A 13,240-nucleotide genomic window follows, 5' to 3' on the forward strand; every position below is an offset into this window, starting at 1 on the left:
CTGTGGTATATCTACACAATGGAATATTACTCAGCCATAAAGAAGAATGAAAGGAATAGGAGACATTAGACCCCATTCACGTAGGATCCATCACAGGGCGTAAACACATCATGTACAATTAATTAAAACAAATTCAGATTTTAAAATAATAAAGTCTGTGGGGAGCCCTTCTAAAGGCTGTAATGGGACCTTGCTGCACCCTCTGATCGTTCTACCTCTTCTCGGTGGCATCTCTGGTGCTCGGAAAGGTCTTGCTGTCTAGCTGCTAAACATGACTTAACTTCATGCTTTTAATCAAACCCAGCAGACACCCCACAGGTCGCTCCCTTGGGTTCCCCCAGCAGCTGACATTCTCCAACTCCCCCCATCGACCCTGCAAACGCCATCATCTCATTTTTCTTGATTAGGGTAGCACCTTCTGAATTGTATTGGGAGGCACTTTTAAATCCAACCCGGGTGCTTGGTGCTTGATGCGCTGTTTGCGCTTTGCAGATTAAATGACTAATCCCACACCCATCCAAAAGCTGGCCAAGTGACGTAATCCCCCGACAGATATTGCCCCATCACCAGGGGCTTCCTGGACGCCCACCTGCACCCAAGGTCTTGACTAAACACCGTTCACCGTGCATCTGAGGGTGGCTTGGAGATGGGTGTCTCCACTATGGGATAAAACCACACCAAGGTGTTCACACGGGCTGGGCTTTCTCCTCTGTAGCTCACACCCACAACTGAAGATAACCCCCCTTGTGTGGACACATCAACAAGTCACCAAGGGCCGGGGGCCGTGGTGCACACCTGTCATCCCAGCGGCTCAGGAGGCTGAGGCAGGAGGATCGCGAGTTCCAAGCCAGCCTCCGCCAAAGCGAGGCCCTGAGCAACTCAGGGAGACCCTGTCTCTCAATAAAATGCAAAACAGGGCTGGGGAGCGGGGCTCAGGGGTCGAGTGTCCTGAATTCAATCCCTGGTTACAAAAGAAAAGAAAAAGGAATCATCCCCAACCCTGAAAACAACACAGACTTTCCACGCTGGTCCTTCTGAATGCTGTTGGAAGGGATCCCCTCAACTGCAGTATCTCCCTTAGTGCCCTGGGGACCCCAAGGTCCAGTGAGCAAAGAAACCCTGGAACCCGAATGCAGCACCATCACTGACGGAATGGAAATCGGGTTCAGGGAGACTGATGTCATTGAAGGATTTGACCCCGCATTCACTGAGGACACCTGTTAGCTTTGATTGATTTTTATTTAAATAGTGGGGGGGCAGGCCATTGACATGTCAACCCTCCTGAGGGAAGGAATCAGTGGGGGATGTGCATGTGTCTATGCATATAAATATATAGGTACACCTGTGTCTCTCTGTCCGTCTCTCTATCTGGATGTACATGGTGAGTAGCGTCGATCCTGTGTCCCACGTAATCGGGGTGATCGGTACTCATTTGCCTTCCCGTTACCCCGGACTGGACGTCACCACCGTCTGCTAGCGATGATGGTCCTCCTTGTAAGCGCCGTCCCTTCCAAGGCGGCCCGTGCTGAGGTCTGAGCAGCTCTTGCTACACTTGATGGTCCTCTCCGACTTGGGTCACCGAGGGCCCACGAGGACGGACGTCCGCAGGCCCTGCAAGCCCCTAGCTCCTGCGGACGGTGACAGCGTGGCCTCTCTGTGGCCAGCGGCTAGTTTCTCGTCCCCTGCTCCTGCCTCTGCTGGTCGCACTGGCAGGACAGACCCGAGGAGGAGGCACAGCAGACCTGCAGCCAGGGTTTCCACAGAGTGTTCCCCAGGGACAGCTGGTTGGGGACGTCCGCCGACAGGGTCTGGGTGTGGCGGTCCGCGGCCTCCTGCATGACCCTCAGGATGTCCTGGAAGCGGGGCTCCGTCTCCGGAGTCAGGGGGCTCGTCTCGCCGGGGTCCGTGGAGAGGTCGAAGAGCAGGGGCGGCCGGTGGCGGGTGACGTGACCGTCCAGGCAGAGGCACACGTGGGTGCTGAAGCAGCCGTTGGCGCCCTTGGGGTTGAACTTGGGCGTGAAGTAGAAGGCCTTCCAGATGGAGGAGCCTGCGGGGGGGGGGGGGAGAGGAGACAGGGTCAGGACGGCGGAGAGCCACCCGCGACTGGGCACAAAGGCAGAGCCACGCTGCAGGGGCTTTGAGAAGGTCAGGACGTGTCCCTCGGTCTCGGGTGGAACCTCGTACTTCACGCCCAGCCCCCCGGGAGCTCAAAGAGATGCAAATACAATATTCCAAAAAAAACCCTGAAATTCTTCTGATCCTGAGAATTTGAGATGAGTAACAATTAATCTCTCTTCTTTTTTTTGGTTGGGGGGATACTGGCGATCAAACTCAGGGGCCCTCGACCCCTGAGCCCCGTCCCCAGCCCTATTTGGCATTTTATTTAGAGACAGGGTCTCCCTGAGTTGCTTACAGCCTCCCTTTGGCGGAGGCTGGCTTGGAACTCACGATCCTCCTGCCTCAGCCTCCAGAGCTGCTGAGATCATAGATCACCTTCCTGAGGCCTTTCCTAGGAAACCGGAGACCTTTCTAAGGGGAAGCCCCCTCCCACACCCACCCAGGACCCATTTAGGTTGCCAGGGTGATGTGCATTCATAATGCCACGGGCCCCACTTGGCGACCGCAGGCTTCGTGATCAGCGGATCAGAACCCGACATAAAGGAGCAGAATCTACCTGAAGCACTGGACACGGGCGTCTGCACTGCCCCCGAGCAGCCCTGACCTCCCACGCGGGTGCATACCGGGGAAATCTGACCCTCTGGTGGTTTTATTTTTATTTTGGGAAGACGTCAGGGCCGGCAGGGTGAGCTGCCCGGCCTGAGTCCATCTGGGCTCCTGATGAGACGCCTGCTTCTGAGTCACTTAGAGAGCCTGTCCCGGATTCCCAGCTCGGAAATGACCAGTTCTGACCACTCATCTGGCCCTCGAGGTCTCCGGCTGTCTGCAGTCTCCTTATTGCCGGCTGAACGGCTCCCTCTCTGAGCGCAAGCATTGCTATCTCCCATGTCTCTCAGGTGCACAATACCTCGCGTATAATAGATGATCGATAAAAACGTGTTGGGTATCAAATGGAAAAGACGGCGGGGTCAGGGTCACATCCAAACCGTAACAGTCAGGGATGGAGCCCACGGAAGAAAGACCAGGGCCGATGACCTCCTGGGAGACCACACACAGGAGTCAAGAGGACACGGATGAGCCCCAGGGGCACACAGAGAGGTGACCAGGTGGACGGGTCATCTTCTCGATGTCCACAGAAGAGCATCACGGTCCCGGCTGAAGACCCGCCAACGCGCGGGCAGACCCTGAACGCAAACCTCGTTGCCTGGGAGCCAACCACGATGATGCTCTCAGGTGGACCAGACCCCAGGAAGACGCGTCACCCTGCAGGTGACCTTGAAGGAAGGATTCTATGTGACATGGAGGCGGAATGAGAGAGCCATCCAGGGAGAGGTCCGTGGCTACCCGGGAAGCACCTTAGTGTCGTGGATGCCAACAGGAAAAGAGATGAAGGATCATTAGACCTCACAGGCTCCGGCTAGAATCCTGTAGAAAACACCGGGTCGGGCAGCCCATGAGAGCAAATTCGGGTCAGGGAGGTCAAGGTCAGATCTGAAGGGCGGACATAGGACGGGTGAAGTCGGAGAAAAGAGATGCCCAAGATACAGGGCGAAATCAGCCGATGGGCAGGACCGGGCACCGACTGAAATCAAGGTCAGGTGCGGTCAGAGGGTGAGGTCAGCATCACCCACGGGGGCTTCCGGCAGTCTATGTGGATTCCCTTGCCACGGGAAAGCTGTTTTGATGTTAAAACCACGACTCGTCTCCGAGTTTGGACAAAGAGGGGCCTTTTAGAAACACGAACACATTCCTTTCCAATGGATTCTATCATCTGATTGCTTTTTGCTTTTTGTTCTAATCGTTTCAAAGGAAGCTTTTTTTTTTTTTTTCCCCCCCTTAATCACAGGAAGAAAATAACAAAACTGGATGAAAAAAAAATGGATCACTTTTTTATGACCCAAGGAATGCTCGGTCAGTATGAGAACGATCCTCACCTTCTCCAAGGGGAAGGAGGTGTCGCGAACCCTTTATCCTAAAGGAGGTGTTAGTGCTGGGGGTTGAACCCAGGGCCACTTAACCTGGAGCCATATCCTGCGCCTATTTTTTTCTTTTTTTTACATTTTCCTAGCCTTTCTTACTTTTTGAGAGAGGGCCTCACTAAGTTGCGTAGGGCCTCACTAAGTGGCTGAGGCTGGCTTTGAACTGGCGATCCTCCTGCCTCAGCCTCCCCAGCCTCTGGGATTACAGGGGTGCCCCACAGCACTTGGCTTGAACTAATGTTTGTCGCCCACTCCCTCACGAAAGCATGGGATTTCAAATAAATAATACGACAAATAATTTATAGACAATATCGAGATACCTTACATGTTTGCAGAAGATGCTTTACCCAAGAGCCACGGGTCATGTAACCTCCGGCCCCTGTTCTGAAAACCGGTTCTCAGATCCTTACGTGATCTCACGGCTGTGCGCGACCATCTTAGCGTTGACTTATATCAAGAAAGATCACATTATCACTGTGTGCCATGTCAAGCCATGGAATCCGTCACTGATAAAAAATGTCCGTGTATGGCTGGGCACCCGTGATCCCAGAGGCTGAGGAGGCTGAGGCAGGAGGATCGTGAGTTCAAGGCCAGCCTCAGCAACTTAGTGAGGCCCTAAGCAACTCAGTGAGACTCTGTCTCAAAATAAAATACAAAAAAAATGCTGGGGTTTGGTGCTCCTGAGTTCAATCCCCAATACCCTCCCCACCAAAAAAAAGTCAGTATACGGCACGTGGCTGTATTAATTATATATTATAATGCACTGTATCCAGAATATGCCTACAGCCGTCCCATGAACTGCAGTATGAGTTGCAATGTGTCCACCTAATTCTGGACGCCTACTTAAATAGAAGCACTTATTTTCACCGACTACAATCATTAGCTGTATTGATTCAGATGCCAGAATTCACAGTGACCGTTTTTAATATGCATCAGACAATGAATGCTTGCCTCAAAAATCTTCATTTTACTGCATGAAAGTATATCCATGTTATAATAATGGTTTCACGGGTTTTTAAAAACATAGTGGGAGCCAGGTGTTCTGAAGGCGCACACCTGTAATCCCAGCGGCTTGGGAGACTGAGGCAGGAGGATCGTGAGTTCAAAGCCGGCCTCAGCAACCTAGCGAGGCCCTAAGCAATTCAGGGAGACTCTGTCTCAAAAGAAAAAAAAAAAAAAGATCTGGGGTTGTGGTTCAGTGGTTTAGCGTCCCTGAGTTGGATCTCGGGTACTGAAATAAATAAGTAAATAAAATACGTCGGGAGTAATGACACTGGCTTGCAATTCACTCACGTCACTCAACCGGGTGAGAGACTTAATAGAGAAGGTGGTGTACATAAGAAGTAAAAGGGATTCATGTTTTAATCAGGTTGAACGTGCTAGAACATGCAATCCCAGGTGCTCTGTGGACCAAGGCAGGGGGATTGCAAACTTGAGGTCAGCCTGGGCGATGTAATGAGACCCTGTCTCAAAATTTAAAAAAAATAAAAATAAAAATAAAAAGGCTGGGTATATAGCTCTCAGCGGTACAGTCACCCAGCAAGTAAATAAATACGTAAATAAAAATAAAAGGTTGGGGATACAGTCCTAGCTCTCAGTGGCTTGGGAATAGTATTTATCCAGTGTGAAGAGGTGATGTTTAGGCGTCCACCTAACCAGGGCCGACTGTAAGTGGTCTTCACATTGGGAGACAGCTGTGGTTGACGGGTGTTAACGTCAACGGGGGTAACGTAGCTCTTGGAAGGAGAAACAGACCTGGGTTGGCTGAGTTTGCCAATGAATGGGGTGTCAACAGTCCCCACTTGGGCCAAGTGCAAACCAAAGAGGTCTAATAACCAGCTGCCGAGACCCCTGACTAACGGGGAATCCATCATGCATACCACTGCCCAAACCCTTGATCCTAAATTTCTTTCTTTCTGCATTTCTTTTCTCTGTAGCGAAGCCTTGTGTCTACACCCCTGGAGAGGACTCCACATACTGTGATGGACATTGGCCACGTCTAGGTCTGAGCATCGAAGCCGAATCCCCGGACAAGTCCTCAATCAACCTCCGTACGGAGGAAACCGACGCACCCCATTATTCCAAGCACCAGTCTGCGGCCCAGAATGCTCTAGAATGGAATCCACTTGCAACGGAAAACGGTGTCCGTTTTGCTCCGTGACAGATGTGCAACGGAGCCGCACTCCACCACAGACACGCACAAAAACCCGGGCGGGGCCAAGCGTGGTGCGTGAGTTTTGCATCTCATTGGGAAAAACAGATCCGAAGTCCTTCTCACAATCCACTGTGGATTCGTGCAACCCACTGTGGATAGGAAAAGGGTCTCTTTTTGCTACGTGAGCAAGCCCAGCCCTGCAATACGGTGAATTCTCCTGTTTTTATGTGTGTCTGGCTCGAGACCCAAGAGTTTAAGAAATTGCACTGAAAGGAGTTGATACCGGCGCCTGTCTCGGGAGCCAATTTTATCCCAGGGCCAGTTGCCTACCAGAAACTGGGTCTTGCTTTTCTCACCTACCCCTGTTTCTACCCTCGGTTCTCTTTACTCCTCCACATAAGGCGTCCCTGCAGCCCCTGATCCAATATGTTCCTCCTGGGTCTCTCTCTGCGTGGGGGCTGGCTGGCTGCATTCATTTGCCGTTTGCATAACCGTGCATTTAATTGTTCCATGGACCCAGAATCCCGAGCCCATGATCTCTGCCTTCTAGAACATGCCACCAGGAAGCCATCCAGATTTTCAAAGAAGCGTCCAACTTGGTGCGGTTTCTGCGGCAAATGGCAGGCGCGACATTTTGCACTTTAAAAATGCAAGGAAGGGGGGCTGCTCCGGGTTAAGTCTTTGCAGTGGAGCCCGAGAGGACGGTACCGCAGGCAGGAAGGGAGGGAGGGAGGAAGGACAGGTGGAGGGAGATGAGGAGGGATGGGGAGGAGCCCGCAGTGGGGAAGCACCCTGAGCCTTAGTACAAGCCATCCGCTGGGGCCACCCATTACCCAGGAGCGTCCGGCCCCAGAGATGAGCTTCAGAGCACCCAGAAAACAGGCACGTTTGGTCTCCCCTTTGCAGTGGGAATGGAAAGTCCGACCTCAGCCTCTGACTCTAGAACATAGGATAAAGTGTCACCTTCCATCGGCTCCCAGGCATCTTAGGGACATGAACTCTGTTGTCATACTAAGTTTCAAGGACACACAGACACGCACACATGTTAAACTCTGCAACCACACCGAGGGGACAAATTGGTCTATTTGTTGCTTCAGGGTTTGTTAGAATATCTTTTGGCTTTAATTGTCAAAATCCAGCAAAGGGGCCGGGCACGGTGGCGCACGCCTGTCATACCAGCGGCTCGGGAGGCTGAGGCCGGAGGATCATGAGTTCAAAGCCAGCCTCCGCCAAAGGGAGGCCCTAAGCAACTCAGGGAGACCCTGTCCCTAAATAAAATGCAAAGTAGGGCTGCGGATGGGGCTCAGGGTTGAATGACCCCGAGTTCAATCCCTGGGACCAAAAAAAAAAAAAAAAATAGACACATACATTAGGAAGAGAGTCGAATGAATCAGACAGAACATTCCTACGTTCATATATGAATTCACGACCAGAGAAACTCCACCTCATGTACGACCACAAGAATGGGACCCTAATTAGGATGAGATATCCCATGTCTGTGTAACTATGTCAAAGTAGACTCTACCGTCATGTATAACTAAAAACGACATTTTAATTTCATTTTTTTTTTTTTAAAGAAGGATCTGAAAGGTGAAGCCCTAGCCGTGCAGAGAGCGCTTCAGGGGAACAGAGTGAGAAAGAGTTCCCAGGAATTGAACTTGGCCGACGTGGCCACAGGGTCCCTAAATATAATGCAAAGTAGGGCTGGGGGTGCGGCTTCCCCCGCTGGGGAAGACAGGTTCAGGTGAGCCAGGACAGTACGGGACGGACACCTATGTGACCAGTGGCTAAGAGAAGAAAGAAGGAAAAAGGGGCCCAAGTCAAGCGCATTCCTGTTTGGGGGCCGGCGGCCTCCGGGAGGCAGGGAGGCCGGTACTCACTGTTGGGCGGGTGCCACCGCACGGCGTTAAGGTAGGCGTTGCAGTAATGGAAGAGGAACTCGTGCTCCGAGCGCCGGGTCTTCCCTTGGAGCAGCGGCATCAGGTCTCGGCCATCGATGACCCTGCGGGAGAAGGAGGTCGGGGGAGGTCAGGTGTGCATCACCTGGGAGCCTTGTGTGGGGAACGTCCGTCCCCGCTGAGGTACCGGTCTGGGGGCCGTCACCAGCACCAAGGACATCAACCAACCGCAGCAGGGGCCACCTGTAGGGGAGCCCAGCGCTCATGCATTAGAGCAAACCGTGCATGGACGAGGCTGCGGTCAGTCAGTCACTCTCGTGCAGAGCCGAGGAGACGAGCCGTGACTTTGGAGCAATTCTTGCGCTGCTACACAGGATGGCGGTGAAACACAGGCCATCTGACGTTTCCGCTTCTCCTAAACCCACCTTCCTGATGGTCATCCCAACAAGAGGGATGCTTTATGCATCAACTATAAAGAACCGCAAGCCGGCCCCGTGGTGCACGTCTGTCAAACCAGACGCTCGGGAGGCCGAGGCAGGAGGACTGCAGTTCAAAGCCGGCCTCAGCAACAGGGAGGCCCCAAGCAACTCAGTGAGGCCCTGTCTCCAAATAAAATACAAAACCGGGCTCAGTGGTCCCGTGTCCCTCCCGATGGCAAACAAGGCACAGACACCATCAGCCACGGGTTTCAATAAAAGGGCCAAAGCCTCAGTTTGCTGCTTCCTCTTATTTTTTTTTGGTACCGGGGATTGAACCAAGGGGCACTTGACCCCTGAGCCCCGTCCCCAGCCCTATTTTGCATTTTATTTAGAGACAGGGTCTCCCTGAGTTGCTCAGGGCCTCCCTTTGGCGGAGGCTGGCTTGGAACTCGCCATCCTCCTGCCTCAGCCTCCGGAGCCACTGGGACGACAGGCGGGCACCGCCGCGCCCGGCTCAACCTTAACTTCTTGAATCTGTTATTTTTCTTTTTCGAACCCCTATATGCCAACGAAACTCAACGTGAGATTTAAGATTTGGGGAGAGGGAAGTGCTTTTATGAGATCGGCACTTGTAACTGAAATAATCGTTATCATACTTCTAACAATAAATGGGATTGCATGAAAAATCGTAGGCTCCACGTCTTAAAAAGTTTTCTTCTTAACTTAAAAAGCAAAATATTTCAGTTTAAGTGAAGGAGGGGAACGCAGTCTACGCCGTAAGCTTTTCCTCCTTCCTATGCACAGATAGGCTCTTAAAAAAAATAAAAATACTCTCTCCGACACCTAACACGCTCCTTCCTAGAAGCAGGCTATAAATCACTCCACTCCGAAAAGCTGCCGTTTAACGGTGCCGCAGAAATATGGCCTGTCACACGGAAGCTCATTCCTGCTATGAAAAATCAAAAGTGACCCCATGGAGCTAAACTTTTAAGCGGCGTCTACGCTATCAAAACACTTGGGATTGTTTTAAGCCACTTGTGGGGTTCCTGGCTAAGGATGGTGATAACCAGGGGGGAGAGCACACGGCCAGAAATGTTTGTATAATATGATTCAGGGGAGTGGGGTGGGTCCACCTGCCACGTGACACAGAGCACGGCCATTTTCGACAGAAATTGTCACCCGATTGGCCTCGGGGGGCTGCGAATTAATTCTAGCCTCCGCAGCGAGTTTGCACAGAGAGCCAAAGCCACGCGCCCGATGGCTCCCGCTGAGAAAGGTATCTGTTTGCGCGTGTTTTTGATTTGGAAAGGTGAGATCATCCCCATCGGTTTCCCCCGTGACCATGCTGCTAGCAAAATTGACCAAACCTTTCGAAGGGGCCCTCATTTTAGCATTTTGGGTCAGGTTAAGTAGCACGGGCCAGTTTTCATAGAAGCAGAGACCCCAACTCAGATCCCTAGTAGCCAGAAAGTCATTTTCATAACCCAAAAAACATTGGTAAGCACCAAACCCTCTGCCGTACGTGAACAGAAAGCAAGATCAACGGCCACTTGTGGGGTCCCTGAAATCCGGTGGCGCGTGCCTGAAATCCTAGCAGCTCAGGAGGCTGAGGCAGGAGGATCACAAGTTGGAGGCCAGCCTCAGAAACTTAACCACTGAGGTTCGGGTGGGGAGAAGGTCCTTCTTTATTCTTCAGAGGAGACTTGGACGTCTGTCCAGGACACAGAGCTGCCTCCGTGTCTGTCTGTGGCACGTCCCACAAGACCTAACGGCCTCACTTCAATTTAAATCCTCCCCAGTCACAGAGAGAGAATAAAAATCACCTTCCCTGTCTTTATTAGCACCCACATCGACCACGATAGTATGCATCTATTTTCCGGCCCTAAAAAATTAAAATTGTGGAATAGGAGATGCGAGTATTCCACCTCTAAAATGTGATTTTTTTTTTAGAATATCAGCATTTTTGAGAATATTTGCTTTCCTCCCCACAGAAGAGAATTGAGATGTTTTCCCAAAGCTTCACCAAGTGAGATTTCTTGCCCCTCGTTAATACCCCTGCGAGGAATGGACAGGCCCAGCGTCGTCTGTCGGTTTGCAATGACGAAATCCACAGAAAAAATATTCCATCTTCACGGATTGAGGCATTGAGGTCTTATACTGTATTTTTTTTTTCTTTTTTTTGCACACACAAAAAATTTTGCCTTCCACGTCTTACTAGGATCTGCTTGTGTGGAGACCCCGTATTGGATTTTTCCAAACATGCCTGTGTGTCGGTCACTAAAAGTGCCTTAGATAAGCCACGGCACAGAGCAATGTCACGTAGGCAAGCCACGGGGTCAGAGTGGGGAGCTGTTCTCTGCCGCTGGAAGACGGCACAGCAAACCCTCTGCCTTGCACCCTCAGCTCACCAACCCTTTCGCGGAAGCAGAAATCCTTGCTGCCTCTCTTTTAATTAAGTAGAAACCCTGGCTCTCAGGGTGTACCCTCTCCCGCCAGGCTTTAACGGATGGGAAAAGGCTGGCGCTAGGTCCAAGACTCTTCTTGGCAATTACGGGGTTACATTTGAAGGCAGGATGGTGGCTGAACAGAATTTTGCTTCTTCGGACAAATCATGTGGGTACAGGAAAGCCACCTCGTTAAGAGGATGGATTTCTTCTCCTGAGAAGTGCGAACTTCATGTTGCTCTAGCAAGAAACTGACGAAGCTGGCTGAGGGTGGTGGCGCATGCCTGAAATCCCAGCAGCTCAGGAGGCTGAGGCAGGAGGATCACAAGTTGGAGGCCAGCCTCAGAAACTTAATAAGGCTCTAAGCAACTTAGTGAGACCCTGTCTCAAAATAAAAAAAGAAAAAAAAAAAAGGCTGGGGATGTGGCTCAGTGGTTAAGCTCCCCTGGGTTCAATCCCCAGAAAAAGGAAAAAAAAAAGCAAAGAAATCGACAAAGCCCATTTCTATCCATCTTGGCGGGAAAGAGTTAAGGCTCCTTTGTAAAAGGTATGTCTTTGAGTATCAAGTTTATAGACAGAGAGAAATATGAAGATGTAACCTAGAAGCTTTTAATGAAAACTTCTGATGGAATTTCCTATAACAACTACCTTTTCTGTAAAAGAGCGACAATAAATTTTAGAGCAGGATTTCTCAATCTCATTCTGGGCCAGACAATTCACTGTTGAGCAGCTGCCTGATGCTCTGGGAGAGGCTTAGCAGCGCCCTTGGCCTTAGCCCACAGGCTGCAGGTGGTGCCCTGTGGTGAAACTATCAAAATGCCTCTGGGGGTGGTAGGCAGCTCTCCCTTGCTGTGACATTTTAAATAAACTCCTAGGGGACAGTCACACTGGGTGGTAGCCACTGCTTTAGGTGGTGATCCATGCACACCCAGGTTTATAGCAGCACCATTCACAGCAGCCAAACTATAGGACCAGCCTCGGTGTCCATCAGTGGGTGAGTGGATAAGAAAATGTGGTGTAGACACACAATGGAATATTACTCAGCCTTAAAGAAGAATGAAATGATGGCATTTGCAGGTACATGGAAGCGAAAGAAGCCACAGGAGGGAGATCAAGGGTTGTATGTTTCCTCTCATATGTGGAAGCAGTAGTTGGCAAAGGAAAAGAGAGATAGGGGACAGGTCTTATAAAATTCAAAGGGAGATCAGGAGAGGAAAAGAGACCGGCGGGGGGTGGGGGGTGGGGGCATGTACAGAGGGACAGGGAAGTGCTAGGGAGTGATATCGGCCAAATTATATTGTGTGCGTGTACAAATATGTAATAACAGATGCCATCATTATTATGTGCAACTATTATGCACCAGTAAAAAGTACATGGCACACTCCTGTAATCCCAGCTGCTGGGGAGGCTGAGGCAGGAGGATCCCGAGTTCAAGGCCAGCCTCAGCAACTTAGCGAGGCCCTAAGCAACTGAGTCTCAAAATAAAAATTAACAAAAAAGGGCTGGGGATGTGGCTCAGGGGTTAAGCAGCCCAGAGTTCCATCCCCAGTAACCCACCCCCCAAAATATGGGAAGAACAGATCAAGAAAACCTCCGGGACGAGGTGTCCCCGTCACTGTAAACCACAGGTACCTGGGAGCTAGCTTCTGCTGTCATGTGCTTTGGCTCAGGATGGTGAAGGCCCTTATAGCTGGACGAGTCTGAGCCCTTAGGATCCCAGCACAGAGATAATATCCGTGGGCCGACTTAGATCAGAACCAGGATCCCGGATGGGGAGCTAGCAGCCCAGGTAACTCTTGCATATGGAGAATCCATTCGTTGGTTGATTAATCATTGGTCAATTAATTATTTTTTTACTGGTGCATAATAGTTGCACGTAATAACGATGGCATGTGTTACTACATATTTGTACACAGCCCACACCTGGGTCTACCAAAGGGAAGACCGTTGCCTTCTTCAGTAGTCACGAGTAGGGATCACGGAGGGACCTCCATCCACTCCAGACAGGAGGTGACAGTCACAGAATGTCCCATCATGGATTTTCCCGCGGGGGGGAACCGGCCGCCTTTCTGGGTGTTGCAAACCGCCACTGAGTGGGGGGGGGGGGAGAGGAAAGACGTGGGGTCCGATTGTGGTACATGCCCTGCTGCTCAGTGGCGAGCCAGACAAATGGCAGAGAGCATGAGCAGGCTGGATGAACTGTCTTACGTCACCTCCAAGGGGACTA

General features: G+C 51.2%; 1 protein-coding gene across 3 annotated transcripts in view; it reads right to left on the minus strand.

Moving 5' to 3' along the window:
• Positions 1 to 1,220: 1,220 nt before the first annotated feature.
• Positions 1,221 to 13,240, minus strand: part of LOC139703511 (steryl-sulfatase-like) — a 100,634-nt gene continuing 88,614 nt past the window's right edge. For all 3 annotated transcript variants that reach the window (XM_071606994.1, XM_071606993.1, XM_071606992.1), the window contains exons 10-11: positions 8,133 to 8,254; positions 1,221 to 2,047 (exon numbers count right to left, since the gene is read on the minus strand). In XM_071606994.1, coding sequence (XP_071463095.1) covers positions 1,668 to 2,047; positions 8,133 to 8,254 — 502 coding nt within the window. In that variant the 3' untranslated portion in view covers positions 1,221 to 1,667. The remainder of the gene's footprint in view (positions 2,048 to 8,132; positions 8,255 to 13,240) is intronic.

This window comes from Marmota flaviventris, chromosome Y (genome assembly GCF_047511675.1).
Source record: "Marmota flaviventris isolate mMarFla1 chromosome Y, mMarFla1.hap1, whole genome shotgun sequence".
In the NCBI taxonomy this organism is placed as follows: domain Eukaryota; kingdom Metazoa; phylum Chordata; class Mammalia; order Rodentia; family Sciuridae; genus Marmota; species Marmota flaviventris.